This window comes from Scyliorhinus torazame, chromosome 14, assembly GCF_047496885.1.
Source record: "Scyliorhinus torazame isolate Kashiwa2021f chromosome 14, sScyTor2.1, whole genome shotgun sequence".
Lineage (NCBI taxonomy): Eukaryota > Metazoa > Chordata > Chondrichthyes > Carcharhiniformes > Scyliorhinidae > Scyliorhinus > Scyliorhinus torazame.
In genome coordinates this window covers 104,069,914-104,096,678 of record NC_092720.1, presented here as the reverse complement: position 1 = coordinate 104,096,678, position 26,765 = coordinate 104,069,914, and the positions used below count along the sequence as shown (strand labels likewise).

The 26,765-nt window shown below is 50.0% G+C and overlaps 1 protein-coding gene across 1 annotated transcript in view; it reads right to left on the bottom strand.

The window, feature by feature from the left end:
• clstn2a (calsyntenin 2a) overlaps positions 1 to 26,765 on the bottom strand; it is a 1,020,747-nt gene that overhangs the window by 4,187 nt on the left and 989,795 nt on the right. The window contains exons 14-17 of the mRNA XM_072474574.1: positions 21,880 to 22,050; positions 21,179 to 21,324; positions 20,846 to 20,978; positions 14,064 to 14,248 (exon numbers count right to left, since the gene is read on the bottom strand). Of these exons, the coding sequence (XP_072330675.1) occupies positions 14,064 to 14,248; positions 20,846 to 20,978; positions 21,179 to 21,324; positions 21,880 to 22,050 (635 nt within the window). The remainder of the gene's footprint in view (positions 1 to 14,063; positions 14,249 to 20,845; positions 20,979 to 21,178; positions 21,325 to 21,879; positions 22,051 to 26,765) is intronic.

Genomic DNA, 26,765 nt, shown 5'->3' with positions numbered 1-26,765 from the left:
GCTTCTGGGAAAGAAAATTATTTTAAAAAAGTTTTATTTATCATTTCTTTCAACTAAATGTGTGGGTCTGTTGGTAGCTGAACTGTCTCCTGTGTCTTCCCACATTGTAGCACGCTGGTTCCACGGTATGCATATTACACTTAATTTCGTAAGGGGCAACGAAAGGAGTCCACACCGAGTTGCAGAGAAAAACAAACTTATTTACTTAATATGTTAACTATTATGTCCAGCTCAGTAGTTCCCGACTGCGTCTTCTCTAGTCGGTGCCTGACTGGCTGACTCTACTTATACAAAGACACATGAACTATGTTAACGGTCCCCCGCCGCCTTATCGGGAGAGCTCGTATTCTGCAAGCCCCGCGGGGTAGTGGATCCCTCGTACCCGGCGAGTTATAACATCCCTTATCCCTTCAGTCCGAAGAATTCTCCGAAGACCGTGGCGAAGGAGTGCGCCAGGCCCTCTTGGTGGGCATCAAATGGCGTATATCTCGAGGGCGAACGCCACCTCTGGCACGAATGTCGTAGTGGCTGCAGATCCAGAGGTTGTGGGTCCAAGAGCTCCCCACTGGAGACAGTCTCTGTTTCCATCTCTGAGTCCGAGTCGACGACCTCAGTCATCTTGGCACCCTGACCCCCTTGGGGTCCCATGGAGGCCTGCAGATGTGGTCTTGGAACAACTTTCTGAAGGTAAGGTTCAGCCGTGGATTGATCAGGCTGCAGATGTGGTTTCAGAAGCAATTTCCGGGGACGAGGAACTTTCTGAAGAAGTGGTATCATGTAACGAAGATAGTTGAGATGCTTTTTCATAGTACTCCCTTCGGCTTGCACCTGGTAGGACACAGGCCTTGTTTGGCAGAGGATAATGCTGGAGACCCACGGCGCTGTCGCTGAAGTTTTGAACAAACACCGTGTCACCTGGTACAAAATGCCTGGGAGATTGATTGATTGATTGATTAACTGATATTTATTGACACCGAAGTACAGTGAAAAGTATTTTTCTACCGCCAAGGGAACGTACACAGTACGGACATAGTAGACAAAAGAGAAATGACATTGACAAATGGTACATCAACAAATAGTCTTTGGTTACAGTGTGAAACAAGGGCCAAACAAGCAATACATGAGCAAAAGCAGCAAGGACGTCGTGAATAGTGTTTTTACAGGGAACAAATCAGTCCGAGCTTTGCTCCTCCTGGTTGCATCGTACTTTTGCACCTATGTCCAGAAAGATCATGCTAAGGTGGGTACGAAGTCTCTGGCCCATCAGCAATTCCGTGACGCTACCCCAGTCACTGCATGCAGAGTGGTCCTGTAGCTAAGAAGAAACGAGCCACCCTGGTGTCCATCGATCCCGACGATAGCTTCTTAGGGCCGCATATAAAGGTTTGTACCGCTCGCTCCGCTAAACCATTAGAAGCTGGGTGGTATGGGGTGGTACGAATATTCCGCATCCCACTGTCTTTTAGAAACCCGGAGAAGTCCTCACTCGTGAAAGGAGTGGCGTTATCAGTGACAAGCACTTTGTGAAAAACGACAAACGTACCTTCTCGATGATCTCCTGGGGCGTGGTGTTCACCATCTTGTGTAGCTCAAGCCACTTTGAATGTGCATCTATGACTAATAGGAACATGGACCACTGAAAAGGACTGGCAAAGTTGGCATGTAACCGTGTCCACTGCCAGCCCGGCCATTTCCAATGATGCAGGGGCGCGGTCGGTGGGAGCATCTGATGCTCTTGACAAACAGCATCACTGGGCCATCATCTCGATGTCCACCTCGGGGCAGCATGTTCATCTTGGATATGCCTAGATGACCGTTGTGAAGGTCTTTCAGAATTATCTCCAGCCCCTTGTCCGGGGTGATTACGCGTGTACCCCACAACAGGATAGCATCCTCTTCACTAAATTCAGACAATTTGAAGAAAATGCCTTGAACTCGCCTGGCAGCTGTCAATGCTCTCCCCTGCAGAGGACCACATGACAAACCTTGGAAAGAACCGGGTCTGTCTGGGTCCAGATGCTGTGACAGGCAAAGGGTCCATGAAATTCAGGATCATGACCAACTCGGCCGTTGAGGGGTCGACAAGGGGTCTATTGCTAAAGGCAACTGGCTCAGAGCATCTGTATTCGCAATTTGAGTCCCCGACCTATGCTCAAATGAATACCCGTAAATGACGAGTAAGGACACGCACGGAAACAATGGGCTGAATCGCTTTATACTCTCTGAAAAGTCCGAGTAAAGGTTTATGATCTGAACCGAGTTTAAAATGGCAGCCATAGACATTCTGATGAAACGGTTCCCGGTGAACACCACGGTGCATACTTTTTTTCTGCTGCAGCCAACGTACGGGAAGCGTTCCCTTCTGTCCTCCATTCGGTGGGACAGGATGCCCCCAATAACATTGGGGGAACCATTGCATGTGATGAGCAAGGACTTGGAGGGATTGTAATGGGTGAGCAACCAGGAAGACGACAACTGTCCTTTTACCAGCCGAAAAGCTGCTTCCTGTGGCCAGCTTGTGGTACTTTTTGAGAAGGAGGTGCAAGGGAGCCGACGTAGTTGCCAAATTTGAAAGGAACTTTCCATAATAATTAACAAGACTGAGGAATGATCGAAGCTCCGAGCCATGCGTTGGGGCGGGGGCCTGGTGGATGGTGCGCACCTTCTCCGTGATGGGGTGGAGATCCATCCGATAGCCAGGGTAAATACCTCCCTTGCATGAAATATGAACTTCGCACTCCACAGGTGGACACCAGCTTCAGCAAACCGCTTCAACACAGCCTCCAGGTTATCCAAGTGCTCTTGCTCAGAGGCCCCCATGACCAGCACACCATCTAAATGACTAGCTACACGTGGGAACTGTCGTGTTGGGTGTTCCGCTATACAAACAAACCAACACGGTTGTAGATGGTACAACTCTGTTTTATTATTCTGTACAATAACAACTGTTAACTTATGGCTGTGGTTTGTACTTCACCAGTTAACCTGTGGACCCAGCCCTAGCACTATCTTAGAGAGGCACTCAGCACATGGTGTATGTCTGAGTGGCACACTGTGAGCTCTGTGCTCTGAGCTATCTCCTGGTGGAATGAGCGGGAACTGTAGTGTTCCCTGTTTTATAATGCGTGTGCTCTCACTGGTGATTGGCTGTGATGTTGCGTGTGTGTTGATTGGTCCATCGATCTGCCCATCAGTGTGTGTGTGACTGCACCATGATATATTAATATGGATATCATGACAGGAACCTCTCAGGATGTCCTCCATCACATGTTGAAACATAACACAGGAGGTGGACACTTCAAAAGGTAGCCGTGTAAACTCATATAGGGCCCGGTGTATGTTGATGGTGACATGCTTGTGAGAGGCAGAACCCAACTCAAGCTGCAAATAGGCAAGGTTCACCTCGAGCTTCGTGAATTAATGCCGCCCATGAGCTTCACGCAGAGATACTCAATGCAGGGCATGGAGTAGTGGTCCAACAGCAAAACCGTTCTCACCATTAACTTGCAGTCCCGCATAAACAAACCATTTTGTCCGGCTTCACGACCTGAACCACCAACATTGCCCATTGAGCGAAATGGACGGGCCTGACGATGCCCAAGGATTCCAACTGACTGAGCTCTGTTTCCAACTTCTTGAGCAAGGCATAGGGAACTGGGCGTGCCCGGAAATATTGAGGCGGGGTTTCCGGTTGACCAGTATGTGGGCACGGCCCTTTTTATCCTTCCCAATCTGGGTTGGAACACCTCGGGGTATTTCCCCAGCACCTATGCCAAACCATCGGAACTAGTCTGCAGCAGTCGGTGATGCAGCCAGTTGCACCCAACAAGCTGGGCTGTGCCTGTTTGAGGCGGAGGCGCACAAACTGGTGCCCATAAGCCACCGCGGTCATAGTAGTAACCTACATATTTACCTCCCACTTGCGCACCTTCAATTCAGCCAGTGGACCATGGAATTATTAGATCAATGAAAAACCAGTAGATGAACAGTGTTTTGCATTGTCTTACGAACAGCTGCAGTACTTGTGTGCCGATGCTTTTAAGAAGGCTTTCAATATTGATTTTGCTCTTTGGTGTTTGGCAAATGCATAGGACAGTGTCACTGGGAGAATTTTGCAGAATGCGTGGCATAGGTCATGTCCTACTTAATGACGAAGACACTGGAAAATTTTGAGGGCTTTAATGTGAGTGAAACCAAGGTAAAAACAGTTCATCTCTTGGGTTATGCCGAGTTAATGCAAAATTACATAATCATTGACCTACAAGGTAGGCAAGGAAGACATTGTGGCATTGTTAAATTGTAAGGATAATGCTCCAGCTGTGCAACAAGTAAAGCATCAGAGATAACGGAGGCAGATTTACACCCCTATGTCTGTAGCTAGTGACAACAGTGATGAAGAAGATAATGTTCCTGAGGAGAAGAATACTATGGAGCAGGAGATAAATCTGATCTCCAGCTTCATTTGCTTTCTAAAGCAATGACGTTTCAAAATCCAGCAAGTTGTCATGCAGGTGCCCAGGATCCAAGAGGAATTAATAAGAGAGCAACCAAAATACATGAAACAAATGGCATCACAACAAATGAAGTTGGAAAATCTTGCACAAGCACAACATCAGTCACCATGCCCAATCTCATCAACCAACAAACTGGACTAAACACAGGACCCAGAATGAACTGTTTTTGCTATTGACAATCAGTTACTTTCCTTTCTGTTCCTTCTAGCTATTTGTGAAATACGGCAGTGTATGGAATCACCTGTTCCCTTGACATCACTGGCATCATTTAGTCCACTTTGGAAACAGAGAAGATATAGCATTTGGATAAATAAAGTAATTTTTGTCCATGCTTTATAATATGTTGTCACTGTTCTATGCCTCAGGTACATATTAATATCCAGTTCACAAATTTACAGTTAGTTAAGAACATTACAGCACAGGAACAGGCCCTTTGGCCCACCAAGCCTGCGCCGATCCAGATTCCTTATTTGAACCTACTACTTATTGCCCAAACCATCTGTATCCCTCCATTCCCGCCCATTCACGTGTCTATCAAGATGCACCTTAAATGTTGCTATCATGTCTGCCTCAACCACCTCCACTGCAACGCGTTCCAGACACCCACCACCCTTTGCGTGAAAAATATTCCCCGCACATCTCTCCTAAACTTTCCCCCTCTCACCTTGAACCTGTGCCCCTTGTAATTCATACTTCCATCCTGGGAAAAAGCTTCTGACCATTCATCCTGTCTATATCTCTCGGAGTTTTGTAAACCTCAATCAGGTCTCCCTCAGCCTCCGTCTTTCCAACGAAAACAATCTGAGTTTATTCAACCTCTCCTCAAAGCTAACACCCTCTAGATCAGGCAACATCCTGGTAAACCTTCTTTACACTCTCTCCAAAGCATCCATGCCCTTCTGGTAGTGTGGCGCCCAGAACTGTATGCAATATTCCAAACGTGGCCTAGCTAAAGTTTTATACAACTGTAACACGACCTGCCAACTCTTATACTCAATGCCCCGGCCTGTGAAGGTAGGCATGCCATATGCCTTCTTGATGGCCTTATCCACCTGCATTGCCACTTTCATGGAACTATGAACCTGAATGCCCAGATCCCTCTGTATTCCAATGCTCCTAAGGGTTCTGCCATTTATTGTATAATTCATATCTGAATTTGACCTTCCAAAATGAATCACCTTGCATTTGTCTGCATTGAACTTCATCTGCCATTTCTTTTTTTCTTTAAATTTAGAGTACCCAATTCATTTTTTCCAATTAAGGGGCAATTTAGTGCGGACAATTTGCACATCTTTGGGTTGTGGGGGCAAAACCCACACAAACACAGGGAAATTGTGCAAACTCCACATGGACAGTGACCCAGAGCTGGGATTGAACACGAACCTCGGCACCGTGATGCAGCAATGCTAACCACTGTGCCACCATGCTGCCCCCTCATCTGCCATTGCTCTGCCCAACTCTTCAATCTATCAACATTCTGCTGTATTATGTGACTATCCCCTTCACTATCTGCAACTCCATCCATCTTAATGCCATCTGCAAACTTGCTAATCAGACTACCTACATTTTCCTCCACTTGATTTATATATATTACAAACAACAGTGGTCCCAGCACTGATCCCTGTGGAAAACCATTAGTTACAGGTTTCCATTCCGAAAAACTCCCTTCCACTGTTACCCTCTATCTCCTGATGCCAAGCCAGTTCTTTATTCATCTCGCTAGCACACCCCTAATCCCATGCGACTTTGCCTCTTGTACCAGTCTGCCATGAGGAACCTTGTCAAACGCCTTCCTGAAGTCCATGTAGATGACATCCATAGCCTTTCTCTTCTCAATTAATTTTGGCACTCCTCAAAAAAACTTTTCACAGTAACTTCATTGCAGTATTAATTTAAGTCTACTTGTGACATTAAGAAAGATTATTATTATTATCAAGTTGGTAAGACCTTCCCGCACAAAACCATGTTGCCTATCACTAACAAGTCCATATGTTTCCAAATGTGAATAAATCCTGTCCTCAGTATCTTCTCCGACAGATTCTCCACCACTGACAGCAGGTTCACTGGCCTATAATTACCTGGATTATCCCTGCTTCCCTTCTTGAACAAAGGGACAACATTGGCTATTCTCCAGACCTCTGGAATCACGCCTGTGGTCAAAGATGATGCAAAGATATCTGTTAAGGCCCCAGGTATTTCCTCTCTTTCCCCCCACAGTAACCTGGAATATATCCCATCCGGCTCAGGGGACTTGTCTATCTTAATGCGTTTTAAGCTATCCAACACTTCCTCCTTCATTATGCTGACATGTCCTAGGGTATTCACACACCCATCCCTAACCTCAACATCCGTCATGTCCTTCTCCTTGGTGAATACCAATGCAAAGTACTCATTAAGGATCTCACCCATTTCCTCTGACTCCACGGATAACTTCCCTCCTTTGTCCTTGAGTGGGCATACTCTTTCCCTAGCTACCCTTGTGCTCCTTATTTATGTATAAAAGGCCTTGGGATTTTCCTTGACCCTGCTTGCCAATGACATTTCATGGCCTCTTTTAGCCCTCCTAACTCCCCATTTGAGTTTGTTCCTACTTTCCCTCTATTATTCAAAAGCTTTTAGTCTGTTTTTAGTTGCCTAGACCTTAAGTATGCTTCCTTTTTCTTTTTGACTAATTGCGCACTTTCCCTTGTCATCCATGGTTCCCTAATCCTGACACTTTGTCCTACATTTTCGCAGGTACATGCCTGTCCTGCAATCGAATCAACTGGTCTTCAAAAGACGCCCACATATCAAATGTGGATTTACCCTCAAACAGCTGCTCCCAATCCCATTCTCCAGCTCTTGCCGAATTCTGTTGTAGTTAACTTTCCCCCAATTTAGCACCCTCACCTCGAGGACCACTCTTGTCCTTCTCCATGAGTATTTGAAAATTTATGGAGTTATGATCACTATTCCCAAAATGTTCCCCTGCTGAACTTTGGTCACCTGGCCAGGCTCATTCCCCAATACTGAGTCCAGTAAGGCCCCTCTCCCTGGCTGGTCTATCAACACACTGGGCGGGATTCTCCGAAAACTGGTGCGGTGTCCGGGACCCGGCGCCAAAAACGGAGCGGATCACTCTGGCGTCGGGCCCCCCCAAACAACGCAAATTCTCCGGCCCCGAATGGGCTAGCAGCGGCGTGACGCCATTCGTGATGGCGTCACCAACGTGGACGGTGACACCGTGCGGCGTCATTGATGCCGCATGGCGTGACGGCTCAAAAGACGCGCCCCCCCACCTTGGAAGACCCGACAAGATGGCCGCCCGCCGCGCAGCCCCGATGTTCCAAGACCGCGACATTGAGGCGCTCCTGAATGCAGTGGAGGAGAAGAGGGAGTCCCTGTACCCCGGATACGGCCGCAGGGTCGCCCCACGCCTCAGCTGGCGTCTGTGGAGGGAGGTGGCAGAGGCCGTCAGCGCTGTGGCTCTGACACCACGGACCGGCACCCAGTTTCACAAGAAGGTGAACGACCTTCCCGATGTGCGGCACACCCCCAAGTGAAACCAACCCTAACCTTAACCACTGCACTATACACGCAACCGATGGCATGCATTCATATACTTGTCTAACACTGTTGCCTTTTACCCCCTCCACCCACCCGCCCCCCACAGGAGAAACGCGCACACAACAACAGGGAGCATGAGAGGACTGGAGGGGGCCCAGCTGATGAGAGGCCACTCACCGTACATGAGGAAAGGGCCCTGGAATTGGCTGGCGGACCTGATGGCCGAGAGGTTGCCGATGCAGAGGTCGGGGGCCCACCAGCAAGTGAGCCACCAACAGCCCGCCCCCATATCCCCCCTCCCCATATCCCCCCTCCACATATCCCCCCACCCCCGTATCCCCTCTCCCCCTCCCCATATCCCCCTCCCCATATCCCCCCTCCCCCATATTCCCCTCCCCCTTTTCCCCCATATCCCGCCTCCCCCATATCCCCCCTCCCCCATATCCCCCTCCCCATATCCCCCATATCCCCCCTCCCCATATCCCCCCTCCCCATATCCCCCCTCCCCCATATCGCCCTCCACCATATCCCCCATATCCCCCCTCCCCCATATCCCCCCTCCCCCAAATCCCCCCTCCCCCATATCACCTGATCACCGCCTGCTTGTCTAACCATGCATGCTTCATTGTGTATCGCAGGAGCAAACGTCGAGGCATCCATCCCCGCAGATGCCAACCGCCCGCAGGATGCCACAGGGCGACCACGGGATACGGATAGACCTGGATCCTCTGGCACGCGATGCCTGCAGGATGCCCCAGGGCGACCACGGGTGACGGAGAGACCCGGACCCTCTGGCACGCGATGCCCGCAGGATGCCCCAGGGTGACCACGGGGGATGGAGAGACCTGGAGCAATAGGGAGATGACGCCCCCGTCTCGGGCGACGCAGGCGTGTGCCACCCAGCGACGAGGGGGGCAGCCACAGGCCCCCTCGCAGCCGAGCCACGAAACCACTACCCAGGACAGCCCTACCTAGGACAGCCCTACCCACAACACCACTACCCAGGACACCCCTACCCAGGACACCCCTACCTAGGACACCACTACCCAGGACACCACTACCCAGGAGACCACTACCCAGGAGGCCCCTACCCAGGAGGCCCCTACCCAGGACACCCCTACCCAGGAGACCCCTACCCAGGACACCCCTACCCAAAACACCCCTACCCAGGACACCCCTACCCAGGAGACCCCTACCCAGGACACCCCTACCCAGGAGACCCCTACCCAGGAGACCCCTACCCAGGACACCCCTACCCAGGAGACCCTTACCCAGGAAACCGAAATACAGGACAGTGACACAGAGTGGATGGGTGGAGACGAACCGCCACCCCAAAATACCATGGACTCAGAGTCGGACGATGCGCATGACACAACGCCACTGCTGTCACCAACACCCTCCACCATCGCAGAGACACTCACCTCGGTTGGGCACTTTAGTGATGCGGCGTCTGGTACACTCACTGGTGCGCACAACACAACCGTACAGGTACAGCAGGTGGAGGTAGGAGCAGCAGAGGGGCCGGGAGGTCAGAGGGCATCCTGGCGCAAGCGAACATCTGCCGCCCAGATGGATCCCGGGTTCCTGGAGTTATCACACCCACCCATAGCCTCGATGCAACCACCGAACCTGGGACGAGCGAAGAGGGTGACGGCCGGCTTGCAGCGGCTGCAGTCGCAGGTGGAGGAGTGCACCCGCGTCCAGGAGCTGGGAGTGGTGCCGGTCATGCATGCCACCCAGGCCGACACTGCACGGGTGGCGTCCGCGGTGGAGGCAATGTGTGCGATGGTGTCAGACATGAGGAGTAGTATGCGAGGCCTGGGGCTTTCTGTGCAGGCGGCGTCTGTGGCCCAGGACATGGCTGCCCTCTCACAGGAGGCCAAGAGCCAGCGCCAGCGGCAGATGGCAGAGGCGCTCAATGCCATGGCCCAGTCTCAGCAGGCAATAGCCCAGTCTCAGCAGGCCATGGCCCAGTCTCAGCAGGCCGTGGCCCAGTCTCTGCAGGCCATGGCCCAGTCTCTGCAGGCCATCGCTGATGGAATCGGCGCCATTGCCCATGTGCTGGCCGGCGTCGCACAGTCACAGACAGGGATGGTCAACTCGCTGAGCTCCATGGCTGCAAACCTGCAGACCCTTGTCAATACCAACACGGGCCTCCAGGACTGGCAGCGCCAGGTGTCGGAGGGGCGTTGGATGGCCTGTCCGTTCGCACCCCCGACCCATGTAGAGTCCTGGGGGCCATTGGGCACCCCGAGGGAGGAGGAGTTGCTGGCCCCCGTCCCGGGTCCCCCTGTAGGGGAGGTCCCGGTACACCGCGACACCTCGGACTCCCCCCCTTCTGTCCCAGGTGCATCGGGTGGGCAATGGGCAGGACAGGCTGGCAGCTCGCCATCCCAGTCGCCTGGGCCACAGCCATGCCCATCTAGGCCAGGACTCCCCAGGAAACAGCCGCCAAAGGGATCCCGAGTCAGAGGGCAGGAATCGCAGGAGTCCACCTCCAGTTCTGCTGTACCGTCTGGGGAACCACGTAGACGTAGTCAAAGGGCCCGTAAGGCCGAACAATTAGACACTGAGTAAGTTGGGACGGGTGCAGGGCACAGACGTGTTTTAGGGGCTCGGGCATGTGTATGCACTGTTTGTTATTAAAATCACTTTAACACCTGCAGAAGCTGCCTTTGTGCTCTGTCCGAAGCGTGTGGGGGTGTCATGTACGTTGAACGCCAGTGTGCGTGTGTGAGGGGTGTTCTTATGAAATTAATGAAATGAAAATCGCTTATTGTCACAAGTAGGCTTCAAATGAAGTTACTGTGAAAAGCCCCTAGTCGCCACATTCCGGCGCCTGTTCGGGGAGGCTGTTACGGGAATCGAACCGTGCTGTTGGACTGCCTTGATCTGCTTTCAAAGCCAGCGATTTAGCCCTGTGCTAAACAGCTACGTCGGTCTCAGGTGAGTCTGCCCACCATCCCCCCGGGCAGAGGACGGGACCGTGCGCTGCAGTGTCACAGCCGCATGCAGGGATGGTCCGGGTGGATGGTGGTACTGTGGCCATGGGTCAGATATCGTCCGACGATGTGGAGCCAGGAGCTCATCGCAGGGCGGGTTGTCATCATCCTCCATGGCCTGCAATAGACACGCTTCCACCGGCGCCCGTGAGAGCCCGGCCGTCGTGCCGCAGGTGGATCTGCAATGGAGAGGCGGTGTGCATGCGGATGGGGTTGGTGTGGTTGGGGGGGGGGGGGGGGGGGGGGGGGGAGGTGGTGAGGGTGTGAGGGTGTTGCCATGGTGTGCAGTATGTGGCCATACTCGCCGATTCCCACGCCCCCTAGTCAGTGAAGCGGGCGGCTATCAGCCTGTCCCGTGCCCGCTGGCTCAGCCGGTAACGGTGGAGAGCCACCCGCCCATGTCTAGCCCGTCTGCCCTGACCATTGCCCCCATCCCCCTCATCTGGGGAGGACTGCGCCTCTTTCTGCTGCTCCCCCACTCCCCCCTCCTCTGCCTCCGGAACATCGCCCCTCTGCTGGGCTATATTGCGCAGGACGCAGCACACCACAATGATGCGGCCGACCCTATCTGACCGATACTGGAGGGCGCCCCCAGCGAGGTCCAGGCATCTGAAACGCATTTTGAGCACGCCAAAGCACCTCTCTATCACTCCCCTTGTCGCTGCATGGGCATCATTGTAGCTGTTCTCTGCGTCATTCTGTGGCCTCCGCATAGGCGTCATCAGCTACAACTGCAACGGGTAACCCCTGTCGCCCAGCAACCAGCCCCTCAGCCGGCGGTGGCGTCCCTCGTACATGCCGGGGATGTAAGACCGCGACAACACGTATGAGTCATGTACACTTCCCGGGTACCGGGCGCAGACGTGCAGGATAATCATGCGGTGATCGCAGACCACCTGGATGTTCATGGAATAGGTCCCCATCCTATTGGTGAACACGGCCCTGGTATCTGCAGCTGGCCTCACGGCGACATGCGTCCCATCAATCGCGCCCTGGACCATGGGAAACCCAGCCACGGCAGAGAAGCCCACGGCCCGGGCATCCTGGCTGGCCCGGTCCACAGGGAAGCGGATGTAGCGGTCCGCAATGGCATATAACGCATCTGTCACTGCCCGGATGCACCCGTGCTCCGATGTCTGCGAGATGCCGGACAGGACCCCACCTGGCGTCTGGAATGACCCCGTGGCATAAAGGTTCAAGGCCACCGTAACCTTGACGGACACGGGGAGAGGGTCAACCCCCCCAGTACCACGCGTGCCAGGTGTGCAAGCAGGTGGCAGATGTGTGCCACGATTTCCCGGCTCATCCGGAGTCTCCTCCTGCATTCCCGGTCCGTGAGGTCCTGGTACGACAGCCGGGGCCGGTACACATGGGGCCTCCTCGGGTGCCTCCGTTGCCGTGACGCTGCGACGTCCACCTCCCCCTCCTCGTGTTCCTCCTCCACTACGTGCTCCCCCTGCTCCTCCTCCTCCTCGTCCTGTCGGGCGGGTGTCCCTCCAGCCTGGGCGGCTGCCGCCTGCCCCTCTGCGGCATGCTCCTCTGCGGCAGCCTGCGCCGCCTCTCTGGCACACTCCTCCTCCTCCTCCAGGGCAACATGGAGAATAGCGGCTGCTGCGGCAACATCGCTGGCTGACCAGAAAACATGAAAGCCTGCCGGGGGGGGGGGGGGTGGTGGGGTGGAAACGACGACAGGTCATCATTGCCCGTACTCCCCCTCCCCTAGCCAGGTGGCATGGGCTGCATGGGCGCGACTGTTGGAGGATGGCACCCGGCCAGGCGGACAACCTCCCTTGCACTCGCACCCCCTGTCCCCGGCACTCAACCCCCGTACCCGGCACTCACCCCCGCGTCCCCGGCACTCACCCCCCCGTACCCGGCTCTCATCCCCTCCTCCCCGGCACTCATCCCCCCCCTCCCCGGCACTCATCCACCTATACCTGGCACTCATCCCCCCGTACCCGGCACTCATCCCCCCGTACCCGGCACTCATCCCCCCGTACCCGGCACTCATCACCCCCTCCCGGCACTCAGCCCCCCGTCCCCGGCACTCATCCCCCCCGTCCCCCTCGCCGGCACTCACCCCCCCTTCCCCGGCACTCCCCCGAAGCCCACCCCCCCCCCCCTCCACCACGCATATACCCACACACACCTCTCCCCCACACACACAGACTGCGGCCACGCCATCACTTCTCCTGCGGCCACCCCCCAGGCCGTGACCTACCTCCATGCTGGACGGCGTCAACCATCAGCACTGGTTGACGCCGTTAAAAAAGTGTTTTGATTTACGCCGACGGGACCCTGACTTTGGCCCATCCGGCCGGGAGAATATGGGCAGCCCCGGAGTCCATTGCCTCGCGCCCGCCCCTGCCATTCTCCGAGGTGGGTGGGGCGACTTTTCACCCTTCGGAGAATTCGGCGGGGGCGGGATTTACGCCGCCCCCCCCCCAGCGATTCTCCGACCCGGCGGGGGGTCGGAGAATCCCGCCCACTGTTTCAAAAAAAAACATCTTGAACAGACCTAACAAATTGTTCTCCATCCAAACCTCTGGCACCAAGGGAGTCCCAGTCAATATGGGGGAAATTAAAGTCACCCACCACAACAACCCTGCTATTTTCATGGCTGTTATCAGTTGTAACAATCATTTTGTTTTTTATAGCAGTATTAATATTACTTTATTCCAATAGTTTACCATTATATTGCTATTGAGCTATCTTGTGTAATTCCTTGGATTGTTTGGATTCACTGTTTTAGATTCAGTTGTATTCTTACTTTACAACTGGATTGTCTATTCATTTCCTCAGGAAATCCTCAAAATATCGCAGAAACAATCAGCAATGTACAATGAGATATCTTCTATAAAGTCTTCCATTATCCTCGCACCTTGCCTGAGATAAATGGAGATCAGTGCTTCTCCCCGGTCTTTAAAGTTGCAATGTTGTCCGCTTTCTTCAGTCAAAACATGTTGTAATAGCGGTTAACCTAACATCTCACATTACTCACCTCCATTGGGTTAACAGTAATGGTCAGAGCAGAGTCATCCCAATCCATTTCATTTTCTTTCCCACTCTCATTTTCCCGGTTGGTGCGCTGGTGGGCTGCTCGAATTCTGAAGACCCCCAGAACAATGATAAAGACTAGGAAACTAATGCACACTACAATGACAATAGTGGCAGCACTGGGGATAACTGAAAAAGAAATCAGAATCAAAGAAGATAAGGATTTAAGATTTTGTACTTGCCTGCAAGCAGGAACCAGTTTTTGCATTTAATTGAAGAAGGAGCCACAATCTTTAAGAAGAAACAACGTTTGTTATAATGGAGCAATTCAAAAATCTGTGTTAGTCTGACTGAAAATCCATCAAAATGCACACAATGAAAAATTGCACAAAAGTGCATTGTGGTGCTAACATTTAAAATAAGTTGGGTAATTATAAAATTAGATCATTGTTAGTTTTGCAACCTACAATCCTAAATCAACCTTTTATATCCACCAGAGTCCCTACATATTCCACAAATTTTGTATTTGGTAAATGCTGCAATGGTGCAAGTATGAATAGTGATCTACTGTACATGCTTTGCCTCTTTAGGTAGCAAGCAGCTTCTACATCAATGCGATGTGACAGGGTATTGTTCACTTCTGCCATTTCTGTTAGCACAATTCAGTTGAATAAATAGGTGCTGAACCTCAACAATCCCAACTTAAACTCAACTCTGTGGCTGCCTGATCTTGGCCAGAAAGAGATCTTTCAGTTCTGGAAAGAACTAGCTATTGTAATCAATGCTCCAAAGTTTGAAAATGTTCCATTCTTTTTCCTTGTGTCTGGCTCAGGTCATCTAGAATAAGTAATTATATTAAATCCTCATTTTTTAAAAATGTGTGCTGTGCAACAGTGAGGGTAGTGCATGCATGAGAATGTAAGCAGGGAGAAGTACCATGTGCATTCAGAAGTGAATGAGAACATCATACGAGTATGGGAATGTGATTGAAATGTTACAATAGTAACTATACTTTAAGAAACATACTTAAATAGCTGAAAAGCACTTTGGGATATCCTCATGTCCTGAGGTTGTGAAAAGCATTGCCAGTCTTTTTTTTGGCGGATATTTAAGTTATCTATCAGAACATTTATATTGGTAGCAAATGAATATCACCCCAGCGCAAAGCCAGCGGTTTCAATGTTCTCCGCAACGTAACTTGATAAAAGTCATTGTATGCGGGGAACCGTGCTAAATATCAGGAAGGAAGGAAAGAAGGAGAAGGGAGAAGCAAAGGAGAGCAAAATTTGGAGAGGAGTAAGGGAGTCAGCATAGAATGAGGAAGAGAAAATGGGCAGACGGGGATGAAATGTGTCAGGGGTTTGGGGCAGGGCAGGCACAGATGGGGATTTGAATAAGAGGAGGAGGGGAAGAGGGTTGGGAAGGAGCAGTCAAATGCTCCACTTGGTTGGTTCTGGCACAGTCTCTTGGTGGGATGGGTCAAAGATGCCAATGCAATTACAAGCTCGCTCATTGTTGTGTTGCAGGGATGGCTTGGTCAAAGGCTGCAGAAAGGTCAAGAATGAAAAGGCGAGATAGTTTATCACAGCTACAGACACAAAGCCTAAGAATATAAGAAACAGAAGCAGGAATAGGCTATTTGTCCCTTTGAACTAGCAATGCTATTCTGTGAGTTCTTCGGCAGGATTCTCCGGGACCGCAGCCATGTGTTTCTCAGCGGCACACCACTCACTGGCGCCGGGATTATCTCTTTCCATCGCTTGTCAATGGGATTTCCCCATGCCGCCAGGAAACCCACAGCGGGACTGTGCTGCCAGCGGGAAAAGAGAATCCCAACGAAGAAGAATTCCAGCCCATAACTGACCTAATGAAGCCTCAACTTCACTTTCCTGCTTGCTCTCCATAACTCCCATAATCGACCCCCTTGTAGATCAAAAATCTGCTAGTCAGCCTTGAATATATTCAATGATCCAATTTTCACTGCTCTTTGAGATAGAGAATTCAAAGATTAATGACCCTTTGAGAGAAGAAGTTCCTTCTCATCTCTATCATCTATTGGGGCACTTCTTATTCTGAAATTCTATGACTTTATGATAACCATTTAAATTCTTTGGCAGGAGTGGAAGATGATTGGGTGGATTCAAACATGGACTTGTGTGAAAAGTGGGCATGGATTTGGGAAATGACAACACATCGAAGGATGCTGGAGTGGACAGAGAAGTTTGAAGAAGGGCGGCACGGTGACACAGTTGTCAGCACTGCATCCTCACTGCCCTAGGGACATGGGTTCGATTCCGGCCTTGGGTGACTGTCTGTATGGAGTTTGCATGTTCTCCCTGTGTCTTTGTGGGTTTCCTCCGGTTTCCTCCCACTTTCCAAAGATGTGCAGGTTGGTAGATTAACCAGGATCAATGCACGGGGTAATTGGGAAAGGATAGGGGAGTGGACCTGGGTAGAGTGTTCTTTCAGAGAGGTGGTACAGGCTCGATGGGCTGAATGGCCTCCTTCTTCACTGTCGGAATTCTATGGCTATATGTTTTGAAGGACAGAGGCGTCAAGGGTTGTTGCTTTTGAGGGCAGATGTGATAACATTTGACTTGAAATGAAGGAGCGAGGGAAACAATAACTTCATCAGCAAAACGGGACGGCATGTGGCGCAGTGGATAGCACTGGGACTGCGACGCTGAGGACCCGGGTTTGAATCCCGGCCCTAGGTCACTGTCCGTGTGGAGTTTGCACATTCTCCCCATGTCTGCGTGGGTTTCACCGTCACAACCCAAAGATGTGCTGGTTAGGTGGATTGGCACGCTAAATTGCCCCTGAATTGGAAAACAAAAAATAATTGGGTGCTCTAAATTTATTTTAAAAAACTTTATCAGCTAACATGAGAAGCAGGAAGGAGAGTTGATTGGTCAGTAGTTTATTGCAAATAGGGTTGAGGGAGCAGGATCTAATGATCAAGATGAGCTCAGAGAGGGCATGAAGGAGATAAAATAAATTAGGTGACTGGGAATTAAAATGCAACAATATTACTTCAATGGAGCGTAATTTCGTGAAATGCTAAAATACTCGTCCCAGAGAAATATTTCAAATTTATTTTCCAACCTAAACTGGCTGCTTTTAAACATGTCCCTATATAACAGAATGTTAGCAGAATTAGGTGTAATTTTCCCTTTCAGAAAATGCTGACTTGCACCCTGAATGGAACAATTCACATTGATTTGACTTTCCCACATATCCACTTTGAAGCTGATTTCTACAACAACTTGTGCACTTTTGGCTACAATTTTCCTGTAAGTCTATTTGGGTGTTAAATCTGCTGAATTTCTGACAGAAGATGGTCCATGAATGCTTTGGACACAAATTATTTTCTGAAAAGGAAAGTGGATATATAAACCTAGTGCTTTGGCGTAAAAGTATTGAAGCTTTTGTTCTTGTTGGCCATAGTACTTCAAAATCCATGGGTGGAGTCTTACTTTATTTAAAAGCGTCAGGCTCAGACTGAAAACCGGCATGTAGCTCTCCACTTGCACAGGTCAGTTTTCTCTGCGCATCCTGAGCTAATTTAAAGAAACAAAATGAGTGGGTATGGTTTACATTATCACTCTGGGGAGGGGGGGGGGGGGGGTGGGGGGCTGATAAGAGCTAGATACAGGCTCCAAAAAGATTGGGGCCCAAAAAGAGCACCGTGAACATCTGCCATGGAGGTATTGGCATCTCCCCCCTGACAATTATCGGGGCCCCTCCACCGCAACCACTGCGGAGTTATCGCCGGCCTTTCCCCCCTTGTCAATTGATGCTCCTCCGTATGCCTGAGAGATTCCCCCTCACTGCTCACTCTCCGTCAACCCCATACCACACATAAATGGAAACACCCCTCCCCCACTATGGGGCTCCCATCGGAGCCAGCCCCGGGCACTGCCCCCGGCACGGGGGCACTACCTGGTCAGCACTGTGCCAATCTGTGCCAGGGGCAGTGCCAGGGGGTGGGTGGCAGGGCACTGTCGGGGCATTCCTTTCCCCCCCCCCCCCCCCCAAGGGCTATACTTATCTTTGTGCCCCGAGATGGATACCCTTTACTCATGCACATTTTAAAAAAGTTATTGCAAACCTCACCGAATATTGAGTGAGGGGGATCATGTGGCGGTGAGGCTGTTAATAATTTTGAAATTTAATATAAGTCATTTAAATGACATTCCCACCCTTTGCGGGGTGAACCTTGTGATATTGGCAGCGAGGGGCTGAAATCTTCCCCCTCCCCACCCATGTATGAAGTATAACCCCATGTTCTCAATCATTTGACACTGGGCACGATTCTCCGGCTTGTTGCGCTCAAGGGCGAACACAGATTAGCCGGAGAATGCCGGGAGAGGCTTGCAGTGGACCTCCCAACACCCTCCATGCCTCGCAAGATTCTTCGGAGTCCTGCAAGACATCGGAATCAAAACCCCACCCCAAATGGGGGGGACCGAATGACGGTCGAGGAAGTAGCTCGTAAACCTACTTACGACCTACTTGCGCGGGATCTACAGGCCTCCATAGATTTTTCGACCTTCCCAGGGAGGCTGCAACCAGGTGCCAATCAATGCTGGCCCACACAAAAGTGGACCAGACGGAACAGTACTTGGGAGGTTTCCCGGGCAATTGGAGAAAGATGGCACTGCCAAGCTTTCAGGAGCACTGTCTGGGTGCCAGGATGGCAGTGCATGGGTGCCTTGATGCTAGGGTGGCAAGGCCAAAGGCCAGGGGGCGAGAGGCCCGTGCCTATGAAATGAGGATAGATGAGGGGGGTTTGAAGGGTGGGGGAGTGCAGGGCAGGTAGGTAAGGGCCTCTGGGAGGTTGGAGGGATAATGGGTGGGGTCCTGGAAGGGAGGGGGTGCTATAAGGGAACTTGGGGGGCCTGAAGAAGGGGCCCCCCAGGGAACCCATATTCCTTGTCCTCACTTGGGGTGTGTGGGGTAGTGTCCATGTGTGTGGGGGATGACATTGCCAATGGCTGGGATATCTGGGGGACCCACACGCTCACTTAGAGATCGGGGAACCATTTCAAAATGGCGGCCTGGTCTCTGAGATCAGCCCCCCAGTGCTAAAAAAAAATTCTAATGGCTGGATTCTCCCGCCCCGCCTACCGAAAGATCGTCATGGTCGCGACACGGACAATGGAAAGGTCCATTGACCTCGGGCGGGATCTTCCTGTCGGCGGGCAGGCACCGCAACCGAATCCTGCCCTAAGTGTGGGCTAAACTGGTGAGAAACTCCGCAGGGCACAAAAAAGTGACTGTGTCATTGAGTAGCAGTGGGGAATTCGCCGGCAGAGCCAGTGGTAAACTCCCTGAAAAACCTGCCGCAAATTAACTGGGAAGTTTTGGGGGGAATCGCGCCCTATATTTCACATTACTCATCCAGGTTACATGTGTGTGATCAGAGTAAGGGTTCATTCAACAATTAGGCAACAGTGTTAAAAAAAAACACATCATTTACAAACTCTAAATTCAGGATGGTGCGATTTACGGAACAGTTCCTTGTCGGGCACGTTTGACCAGGTGTTTCCTGGCTTTGGCAGCACTGAGAACGTACCTGCTGTTAAACGGAACTCTGCTTAATTTATGGGCCTCGGCGTGGACTGCCCCACTGAGGCCGCATTTTGTCCCATTTCCTACGCTAATCAGCTCCGTTCGTCAGTGCAGGAAGAGATGGCGCCCCGATCTCTAGACCCCCCCCCCTCCCCCTCCCCACCTTGGCCTACAGACCCACCCCAACTCACCAATTAGAGGCCCCCACACCCAACATCATAAGGGCAGGGGATCCCCAATCCTGATCCCTGGCATGGTAAAGATGCCACTTGGGCACTGCCAGTCTGGCAGTCCTCCTGCCAGCCTGACAGTACCACTTGGGCACCTTGGCATTGCTAGGGTGGCACCTGCATGGCACTGCCAGAGTATAAGCCGGGGAATGCCATGGTGCCTGGGTGTCATTGGGGTGCCAAGGACTACCCTGCCCAGAGCCCAACCACCCAGGGGCCCCCCGATTGCCTGAGACTCCATCAAGTGCTGGTACGCCTGGTCTATGATTGTGGAAACCATTGCTAAACGGCACCCGCTCAGGGACTCTGAGGCGAGACCGTTCGATCCTGGGCGCTGGGTAAATCGGGCGTAGACGTATGCAAGTAAGACTAACTCCTCACTTGAATCTGTGAATATGGATCTCGACCACGATGGGCGGGATCCAGATTGCGATGTCTCGTGAGATCGAATGAGATTTCACGAGGTCTGACGAGGCCTGTAAATCTTGTGAGACGCCTCTCCCGTGATGTACCTGCCTCGTCGCGTCCCGGGTCAGGCGTGACGAGGCTGATGGATCGCCCCCATAGAATTAAAACAGGACGAACAAGTGAAAAGGAAACAAAGATTTCCTCAGTTGAAAGGGTTGGTTTCAAAGTCTTAGGTTTGCAAATGTTTTAAAGGCTGCTGTAGCCTTGGGGTTAATTGATCTAGCTTCCCTCTGGCACTGGAGATGTAAGTGTCCAAGTTTCCATGGCACGCAGACTTTCCCTTATTTCTGCACAAACAACTTGGATCTGATTATCAGAACCTCAAATGGTCCAAATCCAATTCTAAAATGGCAATTAGTCTAGTTAATTATCCCTAGTGCGTTGTTCATGGTGTTGTAAAATTCAACAACAGAAGATCTTTTTATAAGCTTTTAAATATGAATATTTCCATATCTTTCAACTTAATGACAGTCACTGCTCTTTGTTTCTTTGTTTAGGGAAACAGTTTTACTACCTGAGTTATGAGCAGCATTAAGGTTGTGACCTGGAAGATCGGGCAGCGAGTGATGGATTGACTGCAGGAACTGGGGTTGAACCACCGCATGATTAACATGGTCCATAAGATTAATGATGTGCAGAACGTTCACCTAGACAAACGAAACCAAGGTGGTCAATAATCATCCTGTCAAATTAAATCAATTTTCACAGTTCTGTCCCGGTGACAGTCTAAGTGCATTACTGTTCACCAAGTAAATTACACGCAGCATTCATGTATTGAGCAGTCTTTCTACGTGACCTTAATACATCAGCTGTCTCGATGTCTACACTCCATTTGTCTTTTTCTCACCTCTAAATTGAATTCATTGCTCGTGTAGCGTCCATTGAGTTCCGAGCATGTCAGCCTAAACCTTCGACCAAAAACGGATGCAGTCTCCCAGTTACGGTAACGGAGTTTGCGAAGAACATGTTCATAGTTTGCCATGCTGTCCACACCTAATGAGCACAAGAAGACACCACCATCATGTGGAAGACGTATCAGTAATGTGAATAATCATTGTTCATGGAAAAGCCCAATAATATTTCTCAAAATAGCTCTTGTTAAAAAATAATAATATTCAATTTGAAGAGTGCCACATATTCTATAATATTTCATACAATGTTCTTCAAAAGAACTAACCCTTCAGTTCTAAAATGATGCAATCCTTTGGGTAATTAGGATAACACAGATTTTTCTTCATTGTAACAGGAAATAGAACCTACTGTTGTATAAAGGTTGCAATTTTGGCTACAATCCAATTACATTTTCATATAGTTTGATTCAGATTTCTTCTCGGTCTTTACAGATAAGTGATTTATTACAAAGTGAAAAGCTAGAAATTTGCTATCTTTATCGGCATATTTTCAATCCAGCAACTTGGGGGTAATTGGATCACTGTATCAAGTCAACAAGCATTGCAGTCAACCTGAATGATGGAGGCACACATTCAATTTGCATTACAATCAAATGGGTGCGTTATTATTACTCTGCATGAAAGAAAATGAAATTACCATAAACGGACATTCCAGCTGTGGAATTTGTGAATTCGAGATGTTTCCCATGCAGCTCAATTGACTCCAGTTCCAGGCATTCCTCTTCAGAATTTAGTTCATCCCCAACGATCAAAATGTCACAGTAATCCAGGTTGTGCACAATCTCTTCTGGTCCAGCAAAACGGTGGACTACAAAGAAGATTTTACAAAGTGCTGGTGATTATGAAGGAGCTCAATATGAAATTTGAAATTTGTACAGAAATATAACTCCTATTAACAAGATAAGGATTACTACAAATCATTCCGCTCCTAAATTACAAAGGTTCTTAGCAGATGCAGCAGTAACTCAAGTATCTGGCTTCCAGCCAGAAGGTCCTGAATACCAATCCCAGTCTTGCTCATCAAATTTGTTTTATCCAGTTCGATGATTTTTGTCATCTCTTATCCAGGCTGGCTAGATGGGATTTCACATGAGGCTGAAATATTTCCTCTTGCGGAGAAGGAAAGCTTGTATTATCTCCCTGCCAGATTGGAGTTTAGAGAAGTATTGAAGACAACCACGGTTCATAGCTCGAGCTATGGCCCTTCCCTTCTATTGCACTTGCTGACCTCCAGTTGCCTCACACTGTAATGGTTTGGTCATTAATTTTCAGTTTCCTTCATGTCCTTCCATGGAGTAATTCAAATCTTATCAAATACTTCTTTATACCCTCAATAATTCTTAACTTTAATCACAAGTCTGTTCAAGAACAGGATATTAGTCTCCCTTCTGAGAAAATATCTGTCACAACTCTGAAATAACATGGGAAATACGCTGTTGTGAATTCAGGTTTCTTCCCAGTTGGAGCAAGGTCACTTTAAGAGTCTGATCACGTGATGTACTGATGATGTCATCTGTCTTTTGCTTGAGCAAACGGGCAGTCTATGTCATAATATACACCAGTATATTATGGTGCACACACACACACACACACACATACACAGAGCCAAATGTTCCTTCGGCCAGACGGAACTCAAGTTCCTAGGGGACCACATCTCCTGGTTGGGTATGCAGCCAGATGCGGACAAGGTGGCAGCCATCACGGCCATGCAGAAGCCAGCGGATAAGAAGGCGGTCCTCTGATTTTTGAGCATGGTCAACTTCCTGGGGAAGTTCATCCCCAACCTCACCTCCCATACCACAGCTCTCCAGAACCTGGTCAGGAAGACGACAGACATCCAATGGCTTCCCGCCCACGAGCGCGAATGGGAGGAGCTTAAGATCAAGCTTACCACGGCCCCGGTATTGGCATTTTTTGATCCCACGAAGGAAACAAAAATTTCAACGGATGCCAGCCAATCCGACATTGGGGCGGTGCTCCTGCAACGCGATGAGGCCTCATCATGGGCCCCCGTTGCATATGCATCACATGCTATGACCCCCACGGAACAGCCCAACCACGTGAGACCCTACAGCAACATGAGTTGGTCACGTCCCCTTGGTCTAAGGTAGGCGTAGACCTGTTCCATGCGCTCGGCAGGGACTATGTTCTGATTTTAGACTATTTTTCGAACTACCCGGAGGTCGTACGCCTGCACGACATCACACCATCGGCGGTCATCCGTGCCTGCAAGGAGACCTTTGCTCATCATGGCATCCCACTCACTATGTGATGTCGGACAATGGGCCCTGCTTCGCGAGCCAGGAATGGTCCAACTTTGCCAGGAGGTACAACTTTGTGCATGTGACATCCAGTCCCCTGCACTCCCAATCCAATGGCAAAGCGGAAAAGGGCATCCACGTCGTCCAATGGCTCCTCTGCAAGGCTGCCGATGCAGGATCCGACTTCTCCCTTGCCTTGCTGGCCTATCGTTCGGCCCCACTCTCCACGGGCCTGTCGCCAGCCCAGCTGCTCATGGGTCGCACCCTCAGGACCACGATGCCGTCCATTCACGTTCCGGTCCTTCAGCGGATGCAACAGTCTCGTGCACAACACAAGGCGGTGCATGACGCCCGGGCGACTGATCTCCCTGCTCTGGCGCCGGATGACAATGTCCACATCCATCTTCCGGAGGGTGGCTGGTTTGCAACCACTGTGGTTCTTCGGCAGGTGTCTCCCCACTCGTTCCTGGTTCATCTGCCAGATGGTTCCATTCGCCGCTGCAATCGGCGTGCCCTTCGTCTCATTCCACGCTCGCTACGTGATCCTCCACCGGTGCCATGCCCTCCTGTTGTCCCCAACCTGGACTATGTGGAGATTCCGAATACTCTGCATCCTCCTCACTCTGCCATGGCCCAGCCCGTTCCTCAGCCGGTGGCTCCTGACCCACCCTTGAGGCGGTCAACCAGAATTCATCACCCACCTCAGAGACTTGACTTATGAGTTTTACAATGTTGGACTCTTTGATCTGTTCTGTTATCCTGTTTCATCGTTCCAGTAGTTTGTATATAATGTTCATTTCTTTGTTGGTGTGACACCCTATTTCTCTGCACCAGACACCTTCCCGTGTAAATAGATTAGCCTCATGTACATAATCATGTAAATAACACGCACACACATAGTCAGGTACATTCACTACACGATATTTATTGTCACACAGGCACATGTTCTTTATATAAAAGGGGGGATGTCATAATATACACCCGTATATTATGGTGCAGACACACACACACTGATGGCCATGCAATGGGACCAATCAGCATACACAACAGCGCAGCCAATCACCAGTGAGAGCACACGCACTACAAAGACAGGGGACAGGAGAGTTCCCGCGCATTCTAGTAGCAGCCAGCTCGGAGCACAGAACTCACAGCCTGCAGCACAGACATTCACCATGTGCTGAGTGCATCACCTGGTTAGGACTAGGCAAGGGTCAACAGTTAAAGCTGGTATAGCATTTACCCACAGTTAAAGTATGTTAATATAGTTAACCTTATAATAAAATAGAGTTGCACCACTTCCAGTGTTGGTGACCTGTTGTGATCCAGAACACCCAACACATCAGTCTATTCTAACAGCCTGTGGAGTAAACACCTTTCCAATAAAGCTCTTGTTTGTTTGTACCTTTGTGGTCGGCAAACCCATCCTTTAAAACTACCACAAGGAAAACCAGTGATGAGGAGGTCGGAACCACACTGGCAGACTCACGGAGAAGTAAAAATAAAGAAAATCGCCAATCCGTGTGCAGACATCCAAAAAGGATTAAAAGGTAAAAACTTTGCTCCATAAAACTGGTGATAGAGGGGTGCCAAATATTGGGAGCAGCCATTGAAGGAACTAAAAGTTAAACTTAGATTACAGAGGAAGCACCATCAAAAAGAAGCTTGCCACGTGCTCTGCCCAGAAAGATCTGGAACAGCACAGGGAGCACTGTGAGTAGCAAGAACCCTGCAACAATAGCTTAGATATGGCCGGATTCCAAAACTTGGAAGGAAACAGCCTGAGCTCAGGGTACCTTGCTTGGAAAAAGTGAGGAAGTGCTAAAACTTTACAGACAGAATTGTTTGTGGTTTAAGAAGCAAAGCCATCCAAAAAAAGCTTTCAACAGAAGGCAACTAAAATCTGAAGAAGGTTTTAGAAGTTGCGATCTCTATGGAGTTAGCAACTAAGGATGCACAATAATCAAGTTTGAGCATTCAAATCCATAAAATGTGGCTGAGACCAGAACACAGACACAGGTTTGAAATTGCCACCAATATCCAAAAACTGAGCACATAGCAGCAGACTGCAGGTGCAAAGATGCAAAATGCAGGAATTGTGGTAAAAAGAGGCACATCGAACGTGTGTGTTGGGGAAAGAAACAAGTTCCAAACAAGAACTATAAAAAGCAAGAACCAAGTGTCTCAAATAAAAATCCGAATAGGGGGAAAAGGATCCATGTTGTACAAGAAGGGGGCCTTCAAAAGTAAAAACCATAACTGAGGTATCTGCACCTTGGCTTATTAAACTATGACGGAAAGTTTGTCCCTAGTCTAGCAACTATTCTCAAGCCTTTACATAACTTATTGTATCAAAACAGGAAATGGAAATGGGTGGATCAGTGTGAGATGGCCTTCATACAAGCTAAAAAGGCACTACTAAAGTCAGAAATCCTGACATACTTTGATCTGTAGTTACCATTGCAACTGGCTTGCAATGCATCACTTTATGGGATGGGAGCAGTGGTTTCTCACATGATGCCCAATGGTGAAAAGAAGCCAATAGCGTTTGCATCAGGATCCTTGGACAAAGCAGAAATGAACTCTACCGAAATAGAGAAGGAAGCTCGAGGCATCATTTTCTGAATCAAACTTTTTTTACTAATATCTATATGGAAGGAAATTTACTTACAAATGGATCATTGGCCACTGATGACACTTGGGACGCATACCGCTATTCAATCTCTAGTGGTGAGCTGGATGCAGAGATGGGCATTGCTGTTGTCAGCACATGCGTACACGATAAAATATCGGATTAAATCTCCATGGGAATGCTTGGCCAAGCTGCCAAGACCCTCGGGGCACAATGCTCGGCGTTGCTGGTTGGTGCTGCGTGTGTCTGACGTGGGGTACACGGCTTCCCTCCCGACAGGGAATCAGGTACCGGGTTCAACTCTTTTGGTACAACCAATTCTCTAGATGACCGAATGAGTCGTGAATGAATAGTCTGAGTGGTAATATTTTCTATTTCGAATAAGTTGATAACTTGTCCTGCGGTTACAGGAGTGTTAGGAGGTATATCAGAAATAATCCACTCCTGTCAGAAGTTATGGACATGGTACTTTGTAGTGAGATCATGGGAGCAAACCCAGCATTGAAGCCACATGTTACCCGAATACTTGAACTATCTGTACAAGCTGGTTGTCCCTCTGGCGAATGAGGGTCATCATTCCACCATTGTTAAGGCAACGTGTCCTAAACCAGCTTCATGTTGGTCATTATGGGA